The sequence below is a fragment of the Clarias gariepinus genome, chromosome 5, assembly GCF_024256425.1.
Source record: "Clarias gariepinus isolate MV-2021 ecotype Netherlands chromosome 5, CGAR_prim_01v2, whole genome shotgun sequence".
Taxonomy (NCBI): domain Eukaryota; kingdom Metazoa; phylum Chordata; class Actinopteri; order Siluriformes; family Clariidae; genus Clarias; species Clarias gariepinus.
In genome coordinates this window covers 23,934,798-23,951,956 of record NC_071104.1, presented here as the reverse complement: position 1 = coordinate 23,951,956, position 17,159 = coordinate 23,934,798, and the positions used below count along the sequence as shown (strand labels likewise).

General features: G+C 37.5%; 1 protein-coding gene across 2 annotated transcripts in view; it reads right to left on the bottom strand.

The window, feature by feature from the left end:
* The window catches only part of kalrna (kalirin RhoGEF kinase a), a 173,362-nt gene that overhangs the window by 89,277 nt on the left and 66,926 nt on the right, over positions 1 to 17,159 (bottom strand). For both annotated transcript variants that reach the window (XM_053495941.1, XM_053495942.1), the window contains exons 2-4: positions 9,666 to 9,740; positions 7,330 to 7,444; positions 897 to 1,089 (exon numbers count right to left, since the gene is read on the bottom strand). In XM_053495941.1, the coding sequence (XP_053351916.1) occupies positions 897 to 1,089; positions 7,330 to 7,444; positions 9,666 to 9,740 (383 nt within the window). The remainder of the gene's footprint in view (positions 1 to 896; positions 1,090 to 7,329; positions 7,445 to 9,665; positions 9,741 to 17,159) is intronic.

The window sequence follows — 17,159 nt, the reverse complement described above, 5'->3', positions numbered from 1 at the left end:
CGTCTAGGGATCACACATGACTCAACTTGTGACTTACTGCTGAACTAAAACCCAACTTTAAAAAAAAGCCAGTGCTTAGAGACAGAAATAGCAAAACAAATACGAAGATTGAGTCACTGTATGCATTGATACACCCAAAAAAAAAAAAAGCATAATTACTTGCCCATAAAGATGAATTGGCAGACATCTGTGCCCATAAAGATATGAAGGCACATTTTCCTCTTCTGAGAATTCCTGTCTCATACTATATCTGCTTCCTTTGTTTACTACTATTTTTTACCTGATAAACATTAGAGCAACCGTCACAGCAGCTCTTGCAATACAAAAATTTAAAAAGTATATTTAACAGAAACTGCTAAAAACTGCATGTTCATACTGTAAGCATATTCGAAAGCTTGGAACATGTGCGTGAACACTTCAGCTCTGTGAACACTAAGCATTAGGACATGTACGCCTCCTGTTGCCAGGGTATACACCTTGCTTGGCCACTCTCTATTGAGGATATTGTTTAAACACCATTACATAAAAATATATATCAGCATTTTAAGCAGCATACTTAGTTCGCTAATAGGAGGACAGAGAAGTAACTAAATGCTGATCAGCTAAATATAATGGATGTAAAACAAACACACAAACAAACTAATAAATAAATAAATCTGGAAAATTAATGTTTGTATTTTTACTTGTACCCAAAAAATATCAATATAAGAAGATATTTAAATTAAAAACAGAATTTCCACATTTAAGAAAATCTACAAATGTAATTTATTAACAAGGCCAAAATAGTTCTTTAAATGCACGTCATCTATGGCATGATAGACACCTTTTTAAAATATAACAGTCTTATATTATAAAAAGTATTTAGTATCCTGTTGTTTGGTTGTGCTCTTCACTACCTCGAAGGTGAACTTGGCACTGCCAAAATTGGTCTTCTGCTTCTGCCAGAAGTTGTCAGGTTTAATGATGAGAGCAACACAGATCTCAGCTGGGAATGCTTCCTGCAGGGTCTTCAATAATGGCTTAATCAGGTCCCACTTAGAGCCACGCATGTCAATGATCACGGTGAAACCCCGCTTACACACATCCTCACTAAGGAGAGAGAGAGAGAGAGAGAGAGAGAGAGAGACCATTAATATGAATTAAAATCTAATCAAAGACCATTGGTCTAATTAGTCCCTTTAAATAAATAGATTTAACACAAAGAAAAAAATAACACAAAACAATGACTGGCAGAGCTACTTACAGAACTAACATAGAATTATAACTACAATTATAATCAGAAGACTTTTAAACCAATCACACAAAGTAAACAATCCTTAAATTAAATATCCCCATTTTTTATAAGACACTGTGTCAGGATTTCAGTGCTCTACAATCAGACGCTAAGACGTAGCCAAGTGTCTATTTTTAGCATTTGCCTCAGTGGCAGAACACTGCAATTGGGAGATAAAAATATGTAATAATTGCCTACTTCACTCCATGTGCTTCAGTAGGCTTGGAATTAATACAGCACTGAGGACGTGTCCAGGAAATATAATTAGATTACATACAGGCTCTGTAATCATGATCTACATAAGGCGTAATATAAATCTGATGTTCCTAGCTTTCCACGGATCACTGATATAAAAACAACTAAAATGTTTTAAGTCAAGTACGTGAGAACATGATATACTGTATAAAGGGTGGTTATGTTGTTTTCATTTTTGTACAGCTATGTAACTGTATAGAAGATGTAGGTGATATTTGTGTATGACAATGAGAGAAGGAGAGACAGAGTCTATAGTTTACCATAGTTTAATTATATATAGATATATAGATGTTACACAATTATACATTCCACTCAGTTGCTTTCCTTGGCGTTCCCATCATCTCATGGTGTTTAAAAGAAACAAACCTGTTACTCAAACCTTATTTTATAATCATTTCTATCATAACCTTTACAAGGTTTTGTTCATAATACTAGTAAACTACCTTATAATATAATTATCAACCAGTAAATATCAGTTTCATGATCTTGATAAACAATAAGTCTGTTGCCATTTTATTAACAAAAACGTACAAAAACCTAAAAATCTAAACGCATGCACTTGCTGGGAATAGACAGATCATACCCTGGAGAAAGGCACACTCAGGACAATTGATTTTCCATATAAACATCATATCAATACCAGACACTGTTACAGTGATCTAACAGTGACGATGCAACTGATGATGTCTTCTACTGGAAACTGAACATTCATACTTACTGTACATACTGTACATATTTACTTATGCATGCATCAATGTACTGTAGATTCACCTATCATGACCTTTGATAAGTCTAATAATTATGTAATTTTGTATAAAAGTGAGCCATCACACAAAAAAGAATAAATTGTTTTGATTTTTAAAATTTAAATGTTAATAACACATACAGTCAAGGTCATATGTAAATATGGTGCCATGCAATGGCCCAGCATTCTGCCTCATGGCCCTCCTCGTTCCTGGGGCAAAATCCTTACAGAATATTAATGAATGAACAAAAATAAATAAATAAAATAGGCAAGGCAATGGAAATGAGAAACTATTTTCAGAGCCTTTCATAATGAGCTACCATCATGCACAGAGTTCCTCATGCTGAGATTCAGTATTAAAATTTTTTGTTAAAAGTCAGATTTTTTTGATTTTATGATATCACTACACTACACTCACAGATACAAACCTGAAAGCATGCAAACACACGTCGTCCATTTAAAGCCAAACTAAACACAAGTATGAACACCGCTTCCTGCTCATATTTTTTTTTCATTTGTAAACATGACATCTCAGTTATGCTTTAACATAAACATGCTACAAAGTAACCTTGATTGCAATCTTGAGTGAATGCAACCCAGCTAAAGCCTGTACTTCTTCACAGAGACATGTGATCTGATATGTAGATGGCCTAAAGCAGTCGTGTAGGCGGTTATGAGAAAGGATACCAGCTGTCCAGTAGAAAGGCTTATAAAGCACAAGCTGGTCTGTGAGGGAAGAACTGGGGGTCACTATGAAGGAGTGTGGCCTAAACCCTTCAAAATTAAGCAGCAACAGCATTGCTAAATGACAGGGTTAAAAACAAGAACAACAACAAGGAGGCTTCAGGTATCAATTATATTAATTATGATTGCAATTACTTTTAAAACATGTAAAATATATCAGATATATAAAATTATGCTACATGTTTTGTTCAGACATGCAGGTTAGAGTCCTGTGGCCTGAAAATCACATGTTAAACCAGCCTGTTTCATTACCATTACAGAGTGGATATTAATAAATAAATAAATAAATAAATAAGCATGATGGCAGTACAGGGTGGAGAGTATTTAGGCCTGAGGCAACAACCTAGTGAGTTGTCTCCATTTGGCTTTGTGCCTTATAATAAGCTATCTGCTAACATATGTGATTAATCTAATGACTGGAGCCTATCCCAGGCAACCTAGTCCACAAGACACCCTGGATGAAGTGCCAACCTATTACATGGCACAAGCACACAAACACTCACAGACTCAATCTCCCACTATGGAAATGCAAATCAGCCTAGACTCTTCTTTCTTTCTTTGTTTGTTTGTTTTTTTGTTTGTTTTTTGCATTTGGCCTCTGTACACCACCAAATTACATTTGTAGTGAAGCACTCATGATGTAGGTAAAGTCAAGACTGTAAGCTTTAATGCATTCAATTTGACAAAAGTGTCTCATACCATCATCTATATCGCTTAATTCTGTGTACAGGGTCGTACGGTGCCTCAAGCCTATCCTAGAAGACGGGGTACACCCTGGACAGGGTGCCAATCCATCGCAGGGTGTACATACATACATACATACATACACTACTGTTCAAAAGTTTGAGGTCACTTGCAAATTTCTTTGTTTTTGTTAAGTGATTTATTTTCTACATTCTCCAACAATACTGGGAATTTCAAAACTATAAAATAACACATATGGAATTAGGTAATTCTGTAACAACAACAAAAACAACAGTTAGTTGTTATTTTATGACACAGAGGTCAGCCTTTCTGTAATAGTTCTTGCAAGAACAGTATTGTCAAGTGCATTTGCAAAATCCGTCAAGCACCATAATGAAACTGGCTTCCCAGGAGGGCGAGACCAAAACCTACCTCTGCCACAGACGAGAGGTTCATTTAGAGTTAGCAGCCTGAAAAATGACCAATTAACAGCACCTCAGATTAGAGGCGTTATGAAGTCTTTACAGAGCAGAAGTAGCAGAAACAACTCAATATTAACTGTTTAAAGGTGATTAATGCATTTTTGGACGCCTTCATCATTCCTTAAAAATGTAGAAAGAAATAAAAATCAGGAACCATCATGGAGTTAGAAAATGACCCCAAACTTTTGAACGGTAGTGTACGTAAGGTACACACCCAATTTGGGAACGCCAATTAACCTAATCTGCATGTCTTTGGACTGTGGGAGGAAACCCACCAAACACTGGCCGCACAAGCAGGTGCAAACTTCATGCACACAGAGACGGGACTCAAACCTGGCCAGGAATCGAACCCAGACGAAGGAGATGCAAGGCGACAATGCTAACCAATAAGCCCTGTGCCATCATTCTAAAAAAGTATGACTTTAACAAGTCAGGAATTTTTTTAATTATAGACATTTTTATATATACAGTACACACCCATTTTTATTTGGCTTATAAATAATAGAACAACCTAACATTATGACAAGCATTAGGATTGCCTTTAATAGTTGGAGGAGAATATTTAAAGTTTGGAACCATTCAAACTTGCTGAGTTTTCTCCCCCGAGATGCTTTACCAGGCCTTTAGTGCAGCTGCCAGCTGTTTGTGGGTCTTTCTGCCTTCAGTCTTGTCTTCAGTAATTGGGTTGGGAGCAGGTGGTTGCTTTGGCCAGTGATAAATATCTTCGCCATCGGTCCCTTTTAACATATGTTTTGGGCCATAATTATGTATTTATTATATGTTTTATATATATTATATATATTATATATATTTATTAGTTTTGCAACATTTGACAGAATCTGAGCAGAGAGTTTAGCCCTATGCACTTTGGAATTTATCCTGCTACTTTTATCAGCACTCATGGCATCAATAAACACCAGTGACTCCTCAGTTCCACTGGCAATCATACATGCTTATGCCATAACACTGCCTCCACCATTTTTGACAGTGATGTGGAAGACTTTGGTTCATGAGCTGTTTCTTTCTTTCTCCATAATTTTCTTTTCCCATAATTATGGTACAAGTTAATTTAAGTTTCATTATTCCAAAAAAATCTGACAAAGTTTTATGGCCCTTCTGTTTTTGAGCATTACTAGTGGTTCCTTCAGGAAGCCATAGACTTTGACAATGACATGCCTACTTCCTTATGAATGTTCTTAACTTGATTTGATGTTGGGTTCTTATTTCAGACAGAATTCTGTGATTATCCACTTTAGTTCTCTTCTGTGACCACACCTGGCCATGAAAGTCCCTATTATTTACCCCCCCCCCCCCCCCCCCAAAAAATATGGTTGCGTGTTATGAAAATGGCTGTAATTCCTGAAACGTCAATGGAACACATTTGTCAAAACCGTTGAATTAAAGCCGAATGTTTTGAATGTTTTATTTTAAATTTAACATAGTGGTAAAATGCCTCTATATTTTTTTTACTCTAAGTGTATATATATCTGGAAATCACATAGTATGGTTTTTATTTCACAATTTATTTGTGAATTAATGTGTTAAATAAGTATTTGATCACTTGCTTCTCAGCCAGATTTCTGACCCTCAAAGACCTGTTAATTTGCTTTTAAATAGTCCAGATACACTCTGCTCATGATTCTAAATTTGGAGCACCTGTTTGAGGTCGTTAGTTGTCATAAAGACACTTGTGCACCCCATAATCAGCCATCAGCCAAAGTCTAAGTGGATACATGGGGTATCAATGATGCTAAGAATGGTAAAGAATCAGCCCAGAACTACACAGGAGGAGCTGGTCAATGCCGTGAAGAGTGCTGGGACCATCATTTCCAAGGATACTATCAGTAATACACTAAGACGTCATGGTTTAAAATCTTGCATCGGACAGAAGGTTCCCCTGCTTAAGTCAGCCCAGGGACCATCTGGATGATCCAGAGGAGTCATAGGAGAAAGTCCTGTGGTCAGATGAGACCAAAGTAGAACTTTTTGGTCTTGCCTCCATTTGCCGTGTTTGGTGGAAGAAGAATGATGAGTATCATCCCAATAATACCATACCTACAGTGAAGCATGGGGCTGGAAGCATCATGCACTAGGGGTGTTTTTCTGCACAGGGGACAGGACGACTACACTGTATTAAGGAGAGAATGAACGGGGCCATGTATTGTGACATATTGGGCAAAAAAAACCCTCCCTCAGTCAAAGCATTCAAGATGGGTCGTGGCTGGGTTTTCCAACATGACAATGACCCAAAGCACACAGTCAGGAAAACCAAGGAGCGGCTCCGTAAGAAGCATATGGACTATTTAATAGCACAATAACAGGTCTTTGAGGGTCAGAAATCTGGCTGATAAGCAAGTGATCAAATACTTATTTGACACAGTAACTCACAAATAAATTGTTAAAAAAATCATACAATGTGATTTCCAGATTTTCCTTTTTAGATTCTGTCTCTCACAGTGGAAATGCACCTATGCTGAAAATTGTAGACCCCTCCAAAAAAAACATACACACTTCAGGAAAAGAAAAACTTGCATAGATATTTTAATACTAAATGTACTGCTATATGTTATACATTGATATATACATACTGTATATAAGAGCACCGAACACCAGGACAGTCAGGCACAAGAACAGTTTTTTTTTTCCCCAGGCAATTTACCTCATGAACAGCTAAACATTCCTCTTACTGTCAATAGATATATGTGCAGTATTGTGTGCAATACCACTGTGCAATATACTGTGCAATATCACAGATATTTATGAAACTTATTTGAAAGTATCTCACACTCGTCTCCATTTAATGTTCAACTTTTTCTTAAAGAAAATAAAAGAGGGAAAAAAAAGATTAAGGTTTTTTTTGTGTATGTCCTGCTGTTTTGCCTTGTCATTTGTTTTGTTCTGGAAGCTCTGTCACTAAAAATAATTCCTTATACGTGCAAGTGTACTTGGCAATAAAACGTATTCTAATTCTACAGTACTGTATAATATTATGATAATAAGATGATAATATTATTAACATGATATTAATATAATATACATCATCATTTTTTATATTCCTGAAAATTTTTTGGGCTGACTCTGTATATATATAGTATATATAAAATTGTTGTTCAGTATTAATGTTGTGGATTTGTGTTCTTTCGCACCTGGGCACAGTGGACAGGTATGTGACTAGTCTCCTGAGATCCTCCTGCTTTATTCGATCATGGTTGCTCCTAGCTGGAAAGGTCAGAATCGGCCCTCCTCTCTTGTCACGGCCCCCTGAAAACAGAAACAAACCCCATGCTTCAAATTAATAATTTAAAACACACCATGGTGCTTTTATTTCCTGGGTTTTTCTTTGATGTGTGCCACACAAGCCTGATATTTAATTAGTAAAGGATCTATCTTTTGCATGTTTGCATGTAAAACATCTTAGACGGAGCAGATTTTATTAAACTCGAGTTTGAGTGCAGAGAGCTTAGCAACAAGAACACGAGCATGCTCCATTTTTAAGACTGTCTTTAACCTCTTTTGACATTCTATTATGCTGAAGAGAGGAGAAAAGAAACCATGTGAAAGAAGATGGAGGAATGCACTGATTAAGAACAGAAGGAACACACACACACACACACCAATACACACACACAGTAAAGGGGAGAAGAGACTCATCTTCTGGGAGTGATTTTGCCGACACACATGGACTGACACTTTTAGGGATCGCCTCATTTGCCAACTTTGACGTACTGGACGTGTCTGATTTACGGACGTCCACATACACACATATCCTCACTGGCAGGTCAACTGCCCGATCACTTCACACTGCTAAGCAGCGCTGCCTGGTTCTGGCACCGGTCCAGGCCTACGCTGCTCTTCATGGGAATGAGGTGGGGAGGCATCACAGCTGAGAACACTCCAATATATTTGGGCTAAAATCATCCTTGTAAGTCACATGAGAGTAATTCCTTCCAGCGCCCAGCACACACCCCCACATACACTGCACACTCCTTTGTCTTCCCCCGAGGTCTTTACAGGGACTGCTTAAAGTTAATGTCTTTCTTGTGTGCACTGAAGTAATGCAAGTAAAGTGAGTTCGACACAGTATTTAGCTCTTTATGAGAGTCTCTCCCCTGCCTGCTTATCCCCATCCTGCACCTCCTGCTCCTCTTAATGCTCCTCCTGGCCTGATTTACTCTCCTCATTAACAAACCCAAGCAGAACAAGACCAGAAGAAGTAGCAGGTTATGAAGCAGGATTCGGAATTTAATCCTCAATTTGAACAAAGTGGCATTTTAAAGGCAAGACATACTCGTGTTTTAAACAGCATGCTTAAATGATGTGACCATATAAAACTCTGTTATGCTATAAAAAATTCTGTATTTTTACATGTGATAGCTTTATTATACCTCTGAGATCACAGCTCTTTGAGAACCATACATTGTTACTGGCATGATGCCATCATATGCTGGCATCAGTAAAGGTGGGTATGGGTATGATATAGGTATGTAGGTACTGCACGAACACTATAATAATATAGTCCTTACTTTAAAACCATTGGAGCTCTGTTCTTGTAATATGTTAACTACTGCAATGTGAAAATTAAAGGTACACACACACACACAACAAGCTTGATAATGACAGTTTTTCTGTGATCTTAGCAGCATCTAAGGAAACCAAAGCTGTGCAACAGAATCTAGTAAATTTAAACATGGCTAATGAAACATTGGCCAATCTGGCAAAAATTTCAATGCAGGCAAAACCAAAGACACATGGCATTTCATTTTTTTATTACTTTCCCATCCTGCTGTTAGCTAGTTGTACTGTCAAAGGCTCTAGGCGTTTTCTGAATCATGCATTCTCCACTACTTACTGTCGTGTCTGCAGCTATGAAACTTTCAATCTACACGCTGATTCTTTAATCCAGATTGAATCAGCTGGAAAATGTTATTTTAAAGCTGTTTGTGTGGTGTATGTGTGTGTGTGTGTGTGTGTGTGTGTGTGTGTGTGTGATTAAGGTTGTAACGATTGGATAATAATCTGATTGTTACAAGGTGTTGGGCTGTAGATCAGAAGGTCCCAGGTTCAAACCTAAGTACCACTAAGCTGCGACTGTTGGGCCCTTGAGCAAGGCCCTTAACCCTGAATTGCTCAGATGTATAATGAGATAAAAATGAAAGTTGCTCTGTATAAGGGTGTCTGCCAAAATACTGTAAATGTGTGTATGTAGCTTCATGTTTCCATAGTTCCACTGGCCAGCACAGAAGTGTGATGTCAGACCTGTCTCTGCTCCTGGTGCTGGTGTATTATACAGTACACATGTTATACAGATTTGGCACAATGAGACATTTAGTCCATGACATATTTTAAATGAATGTAAAACGTGGCTTTATTTTTTTAACTTTGCGATTTTCCTGTCTTACAGTTTATCTGAATGATGTACAACTGGCATAATGAACATAACACAGCTCTGCGTTTACAGTAGCTGCTCACAAAATCCACTCACCTGACACAAAGGCCACTTTATCTTTCAGCACATGTAACACATCACTGGCCTTTATCCCTTCACTCCTGTAAGATCCTGCAAACAAGGGAAAGGGGGAGGAAATAAGGGGTTATTTAATCTGCTTTCATCTTAAATCTCATTAGCAGATTACTGCATTCCAGTACAGCTACACAGAGAGCAGGACCAATTTAAATGATTGTGCAGACTTAATTTGATGATATGTTTGAAATGTAGAAGGATGTAGTTAAAATGTCTTTTTCAAATTATGTGAGAGATACTAAAGAGAATAAAAATATGACACACTGTTACAAGAACCTTCACAGGACCAAACAGAAACAATGCCAGGTGGGACTGACTCTTGAATGCAGGACACACACACACACACACACACACACACACACACACACAGACCATGGTGTGGTTTGTTTTTGTTGTCAGTGTATGGAGTGTGAGTAAGTGGAACATGTGATTCGTGGCTCAGAGAAAAGCTGGAGCTCAGCTGTACCACAGCTTACCAAACTTCCATCACACACACGCTGCCATCAACACAGTCCCACAAGCAATGTGCATTTGTTTAAAGAAAGTTCAATGCAGATTCTGTATATGAATACTTCTATTTAGGTTTAGGAGCAGAGATTTAAAATCATAATGCTTGTCGAAGATTGCACATTTCACTTTATCAAAGGCATCTATTAATCATAATAAAGATTGTTTTGGGGAGAGTTTGGGGGAAGGGGTATCTGGTTCTCAAACTTGCGTTACTTCCTCTTTAGTATTTGGTATGTACTTACTGGATCAATTCTGAGTGGATTTCCTCCAGATTCCTAAGTTTTGTCTCACCTCCTCTAACCACTCATGCTTTTAAATCACAATACACCAATCAGCCATTAACACCACCTAAAGATGAACTGAATAACACTGAATATCTATTATATAGCAGTAAACTAGTGACAGGATCACAGGTACCCAATGTCTGTGGGGACCAAAAACTAGTCTTGTCTGAACCCATTAAACAGCCAATCCAGTACAACTTACACACATACACACACAAAAAAAAAAACACTGCTCCCAATGATGGAAAAGCAGCAAACAGCCAGCCATGCACTCCGATCCAATCCAATCGAGCACCCATAAGATATACCAGACAAACAAGTATGTTCTATGAAGGCCTAACCCCACAACCCACAGCACTCAAAGGATCTGAAGCTACAGTAATGTTCCACAGTGCCAGACACCTCATCACACTGCAGAGTAGTGTTGCGCGGGTCGTCTGGTAACCCGCTGGTCGGGTTGGGGCGGGTAAAGAAATTGTCACTTTATTTGCGGGGCGGGTTGGGGCGGGTCATTAAAAACTAAATAAAATAAAAAATCCACGTATGTTGCCTTCAATTCCTTATAGCCTATATTAAATATTTGGGAATCTCTATTTTCATATTTTATTAAGTTCTTTGATAAGATTACGTCACGTGACAAGTCACGAAAGCACCAAGCAGTTACCGCTGCCAGTCACAACAAAAACAAAGAAATAAAAGTGAAGATGGAAGACGAGGCGTGGGAGAACTTGAGGTTGTGAATTTACATCATTAAAAGAAATAAAGGTCAGGCTCCTAAATCTAATGTTTTAGCATTCTTTTTTTGGACAGTGAACGTAAAAGCGCTAAATGAACATTTCCGTGTGATAAATGAAAAAAAAAAATGTCAGTGGTTATTTAGCATAGGCTGTAAACTGTAGGCCTGCCCTATACAAATCTAAAAAAAAAAAATAGTTTAGCCTAAATTACAAACGCTGCTTTGTAAATGTTTAAAATGTGTATCATTATCTTGTTATTAATATGACCTGATTTATCGTTCAGAGTGCGGGGCGGGTTGTAAAAATAGATACAGTGGTGCGGGGCAGGCCAAATAATTTCATATAAGTGGGACCCGCGGGCTGGAAAAATACCCGACCCGCGCATCACTACTGCAGAGGTCTTGTGGAGTCTTGGCCCAAAAGGGCTCGGGCTGCCCCAGAAGCACAAGTGTAACCTACACAATACTGGGCATAATGTCATGGTTGATGAAGTGTTCTAAAGGGTAGAAGGGACATTTGCAGGGCAACTTGTAATTTGCAGAGCACCATGCACACATGCTCACCCACCAAGAGAAAATTTAGTACCTTGTTACCATATACTCTCATAGCCTTGTTATTTACTAGCATTTTGGGGTTAATAAAGAGAAATAGCGAGTCTGGCAAGGACCAACAGTGCGTGCGTTGTCACTGTGCCACCCAGCAATAAATAACCTACATATTTAGCAACTGTTCCAATAGACTGCTACTTCAAATCCATCAGCCTGCAGCTAAGGGAGCAAAACTGGCTGTTCTCTCTGGGTGATAGGGGTTTCATACGCTTTGAGTTCATGCATGTGGAGCAGGCCAGATAGTTAGCCTTTTACCTCCTAGAATGTACATAGTGTTGTATGATAGGGTGAAACTGGTGGATGGTCTTAAAATAGGCAGCTAATAGCAAAAAAGAGTTTTTGTGAGCAAGCCAGCTCTTTCACATTACATTTATCTTTAAGCCTTCACTGTAGTTTACAGAGTTTGTTTGGTGTAAGTTAAAAAGAGGTCAAGCATTATAAGTGATCATAATAAGATGTCTTCTGCATCACCTGCTGGTCAGGATGTGTCGCTCTTTCTCAGGACTATGATGTTGGTTATGGGTAAGGGTTATGCTTTGACAGCAATTTATGCTTTGTTGACAGAGCCAGTCTTGATTGTAAAAAAAATACATACACATTTATAATGGCAGCATGATTTTAGTGTGCTGTTCAGTAAGAGATCGAGAGCTTGCAGCAGGTAAATGGAGTGCTTGCTGTCTGTTTTAGGAGCCAATTCCTAATCACAGTAGGATGAGTATACCACTAATATAGATCTAGAGAGTGCAGTAAATCTTTCTCTTTCTCCTTACCTCTTGGCCCTACTTTTCCGCTCTTCTCTCATCTCACTTTCATCTTTCAGCGAGTTTTTTTTTTCATCTTCGTGTGTCTTTCTCCGTCTGTCTTGTTATCTTGCTTGATTACACAAGCCACCCATCTGTCTCCCTTCTCTCTTTTAGTTACCCTTCTGAACCATGCTGGTTTGAAGACAAAAACATGACGCCTTAAAGGTCCCAAACTCCCCCAGAGAGAGAGAGAGAGAGAAAGAAAGAGCGAGAAAGCTACATGCACACAGAAACGACAGACACAGAGACAAAAAGACACATCATATGCGCTCTTCAGGACTACGCTATCCAAAACACTCCACAATTAGTGGCTCCCTAAGGACGCTGAATATTTTCCCTTTCAGAGAGGTGAAGACATGTAACTGGCTTCCAGCTCCTTATTAAAGAGCAGACACAGCGAATCAGTCTGCTAATGAACACTTACTCCAAAGACTTTACATGGAGCATGTTTCTAAGCAGAAATAAAGTAGATGTCAATTGCAAAACGTTTAATTCACCACCTTCCGGGGAGGCTTTTGTGCTACATTTACATTACTGATGGGTGATAACACTATTCTGTAAATAGTTCAAAAGAGACGTGATGTAGACATAAACAGACATTTTAAATCACTTCCAAAGCTGTTTGGTGATTAATAAAAAATAAGTGAGTGATCAGATAAAATGACCTTGACTGTGTCTATTAAAAATTAAAAAACGGAATCCAGTAACCGTAAGTAATAATGAAGGAAAACATCACGTGATAGCAGACAGCTCGTGAGTTATCTTGTCGTAACATAAAGAAAATAGTACAAGAGACAAAACAGAGATTCTGAAGGCATAAAATAACAAAATGAAACTGCTGAAACAAAGATGAACAGGGAGAGAAAGATAAAAAAGATGAGACATATAGAAACAGAGAGAGGTTACAGCATTCCCAGATCAATCTCCTCCAGTCTGGTTGAGGCCCTCGGAGTGTGTGTTTATTCGGGACTCCTCCAGTTCTCTCTCTCTCTCTCTCTCTCTAACCTGACTGTGATCCTGGTTACAAGCTCGCTCGACTCTGAGCTGCTCCTCTAATCAATAAGTTATAGCTCTGAGTCTCACTCTATTACTGGTCAGTGATGTATATTTGATCCTTTTTCATAGCTGTTTTATAAATCACTACATTTTATGTTTTATGTAGACATGACAGATGAATAGATAGAACACGAACTGCAAACAGGAGATCTCTTTCTTCAGAAACTGTATACACCAATCAATCATACACTGTAAAAACCTGCTAAACTACAGTATAACACCAAAAGTCTGTACACTCTGAATAGGTTTAGTTTCTGTAACAATAAAACACTGTACATATACAGTTTTAACTAAAACAGTAATATCTGCATATTTATTTTCCTTGGAAAAATACATTATCCCTATTTAAATGATTGTAGCAGAAATATGTTATAAATTATATAACAACAAAGTTGTAATTTTGTTGTTTATGTTTTTTCGTAAAAACTATTTTTGGCACTGTTAAATAGACTACCAGGTGTACAATTAACAGTAAAGTTGTGTAAAATCATAACATAAAAAATGAATGATTGTTTAATATACGGCAGTGTTTAGAAGGAAAAATTAACAAAACAAAATAACATTTTATTATTTTTTTTAATTTTAAAGTATAAATATTAATTAAATTAATCCTATTTTTTGTAAACTTTACATATGATAACGTTAAAAACAAAGCAATACAATTACAACACGATAGCAGAGAAATTTTTTTTAAATATATATATATATATGTTTGTGTTGTATTTTTTGTATGTAACAGTAATGGTTTTCGATATAAATTTTCCTTTGTTGCTTGAAATAAATGCCTGTGTTTGACTAAATGAGATCGGCCTCGTGAACTCGAGTTGGTCTCTGTCTCTGTAAAGTTTACAGCTCGTGGTCACAGCTTATAGACAGAGTGTAAGCATTTTGTACTTATGCAGCCTCTACATCTCATTTCTATTGAGCTCTCAATGTGCACTTTATGTTACAGAGTGTAAATGAGACATTTTGCTGTGTTGCTTCTGTTGGTCAGGCCTAGGTTCAGTAAGGTTAAGTGCCCAAATAATGATAAATATACTAAATGACCAGATTTTCCCCATCAATAGATATTTTCCTACTTGATGGCATGGACTTATTCCCTGATGACACTGCCAGGAATCACCGGGCTGAACTTGTAAAAGAGTGGTTCAGGGAACATGAGAATCTTCGGGATGTGCTTGAAAAGACTTTATACAGTGGGCGGACTCTCCCATCCTAAATACAACATCGTGGACATATATATATGTATTTACGTCTATTTAAATGCTAAGGGTGACAAGACCCTAAATCAGATGTTGTATAGGTACACACCAAAGCCAAAGGAAACTAAAAGGAAAGTGCACCATTATATTATCAATACTACTGGATAACAAGAATACTGTAGCTTAATGGCTTTCCTTTTTTTCAGACTATTTATCAGTTTAATAATGCTGTCTTTATGAGAACCCAGGGTATACATCTATTTATTATCTATCTAGGGTTTCATAAAATTCAATTCTAAAGTAATTAACTTGAACAGAATAGCTTGTTTTATCAAACTGAATCATTTTAAAAATCTGAGGAAGTCACAGAAAGTCATTAACATAGTTCAGTCAATAAAACTGCAAGGAAATGACAGTCAACAGTGGCATAAATTTGATTTGGTGTTCAATACACAATTCATGCTTATAATTTATTCTCTGCATCTTGATTATAAACTTTACCAATTCTCTTCCTCTGTAGACAGCTGGCAGTATAAAAGAACTGTGCGCAGATTGTGGATAATTATGTTGTATATGTACAGTATTCTTGCTGCAGGAAGTGATGTTGATGCCTGATCCTGAGTTAATGTACTGTACGTCTATTGCTGTGGCTTATACCCTCCAAACCTGTCTGATTTGTTCTGATGCTCTACTTCTGCTTGGACCTTTTTGTATTTGTGACTCACCGTCTGTGGCTGTAGATGTCCCACATGGATACCCGAAGGATTTGCACCTCCCCAAAATAGATTATATCCAAGTCTCAGCTGTGTTTTAATGGATAATCCCACTTAGACACTGTAGACTTGTATCTATGAACAGCTGCTTTGTAATCAAGACCTTCATATTGTATGCTCATCCCAGGATTCATATTCACAAAAGTCTTATCCTGAACATCCGAAAAGACTTAGTACTTTTTTTTTTGCATGTTATAGTACAGTATATTTGGCAAAGTAAGGCTTTATACAGTAGCAGCACCATCCTGCGTTACGTATAAGGGAATAGATTCTTTTTTTTTAAATCTGGTTATAAGAAAGTTTTTCTTTCTTATATCCTCCAAGAGAGTTTTTCTTGCCATTGCTACCCCTTTTCTCATTAAAGACCTAAAAAGTTTTCCATAAAAATGTTTTTTGACAATATTAATTAAAAAAATTGCAAGCATTATTTTATTTTTATTATTATTATTATTATTATTTTAAAAAAGATTGATACTGTAGGTTTTAAGTCAATATGTGTTTTATTTACATGTTTTAAAGTAAAATAACATGAATGAAAAAAAAAAAGTTAGATGTGCACCTACAGTACACAAGTTATGAATGCAGTGATGGCCAGGGATCCAAAATTTAAATGGTTTGTTCCGCGAGCCAATTAGCTATCACTTTTGTCTTATGGCAATGTGCTCCATTGTCATAAGAATTATGGAATTAACTAGGAATTATGGCAGGTGTGTGGTGTGTGCTATAACACTAATCAAGCAATACATTGGCACACCATGATTTGTGAAGAAATACATTTGCATTTCCATATGAGAAATTATTCCATTAAAATAGTCATCCTATGCAAATGAGACTATAATAACATAATTCCAGCTAATGAGAAAACCAACAAATGAGAGCAAATATCCTAGTGCAGTGTCAGCTCAGGAATCAGGTGCGGTCTTATCTCTCAGTGACACTGATTCACACATTTGCACACATGCAATGAAAGGAGAGGCAGAACTACAAAACTACCCTGGCTCCTTTCCTGTTGTCAAGGGGACTGTTACCCCTAGCAACACATCTACAAAAGAAATGAGGTCAAGCCCCTCACAACTGGCATAAACCACTCGGTTATGCTCTGATTTTACACACCCAATTTCCATTATATTTACTGGAAATGTAGGAAAATAATTATTTTTATGAATCACCATTTATCTGTTTCATTGACGCAGGAAGAAACGATAGAAATAGCTTGAATGCTTTGTATGGTTTGGGCAGACAAAAAAAGCATGTTGGTGTGGTGTACGGTTGGGGGGGGCTTGGCGGGGGGATGATTTGGGGGGTGGGGGGTGTTTTTGGTTGGGGATGGGGTTCCATTTTATCTAATCCACAACCCAGACTGTCTGGGTTTGCAAGGCATAAGAAATCCTCTTAACCACATCTCCATCAGGCCCAGTAAATCAAAACACTGCTCTCATACAGTACATCCCCCCACACAGAATAACAGGACTGGAGCAACAT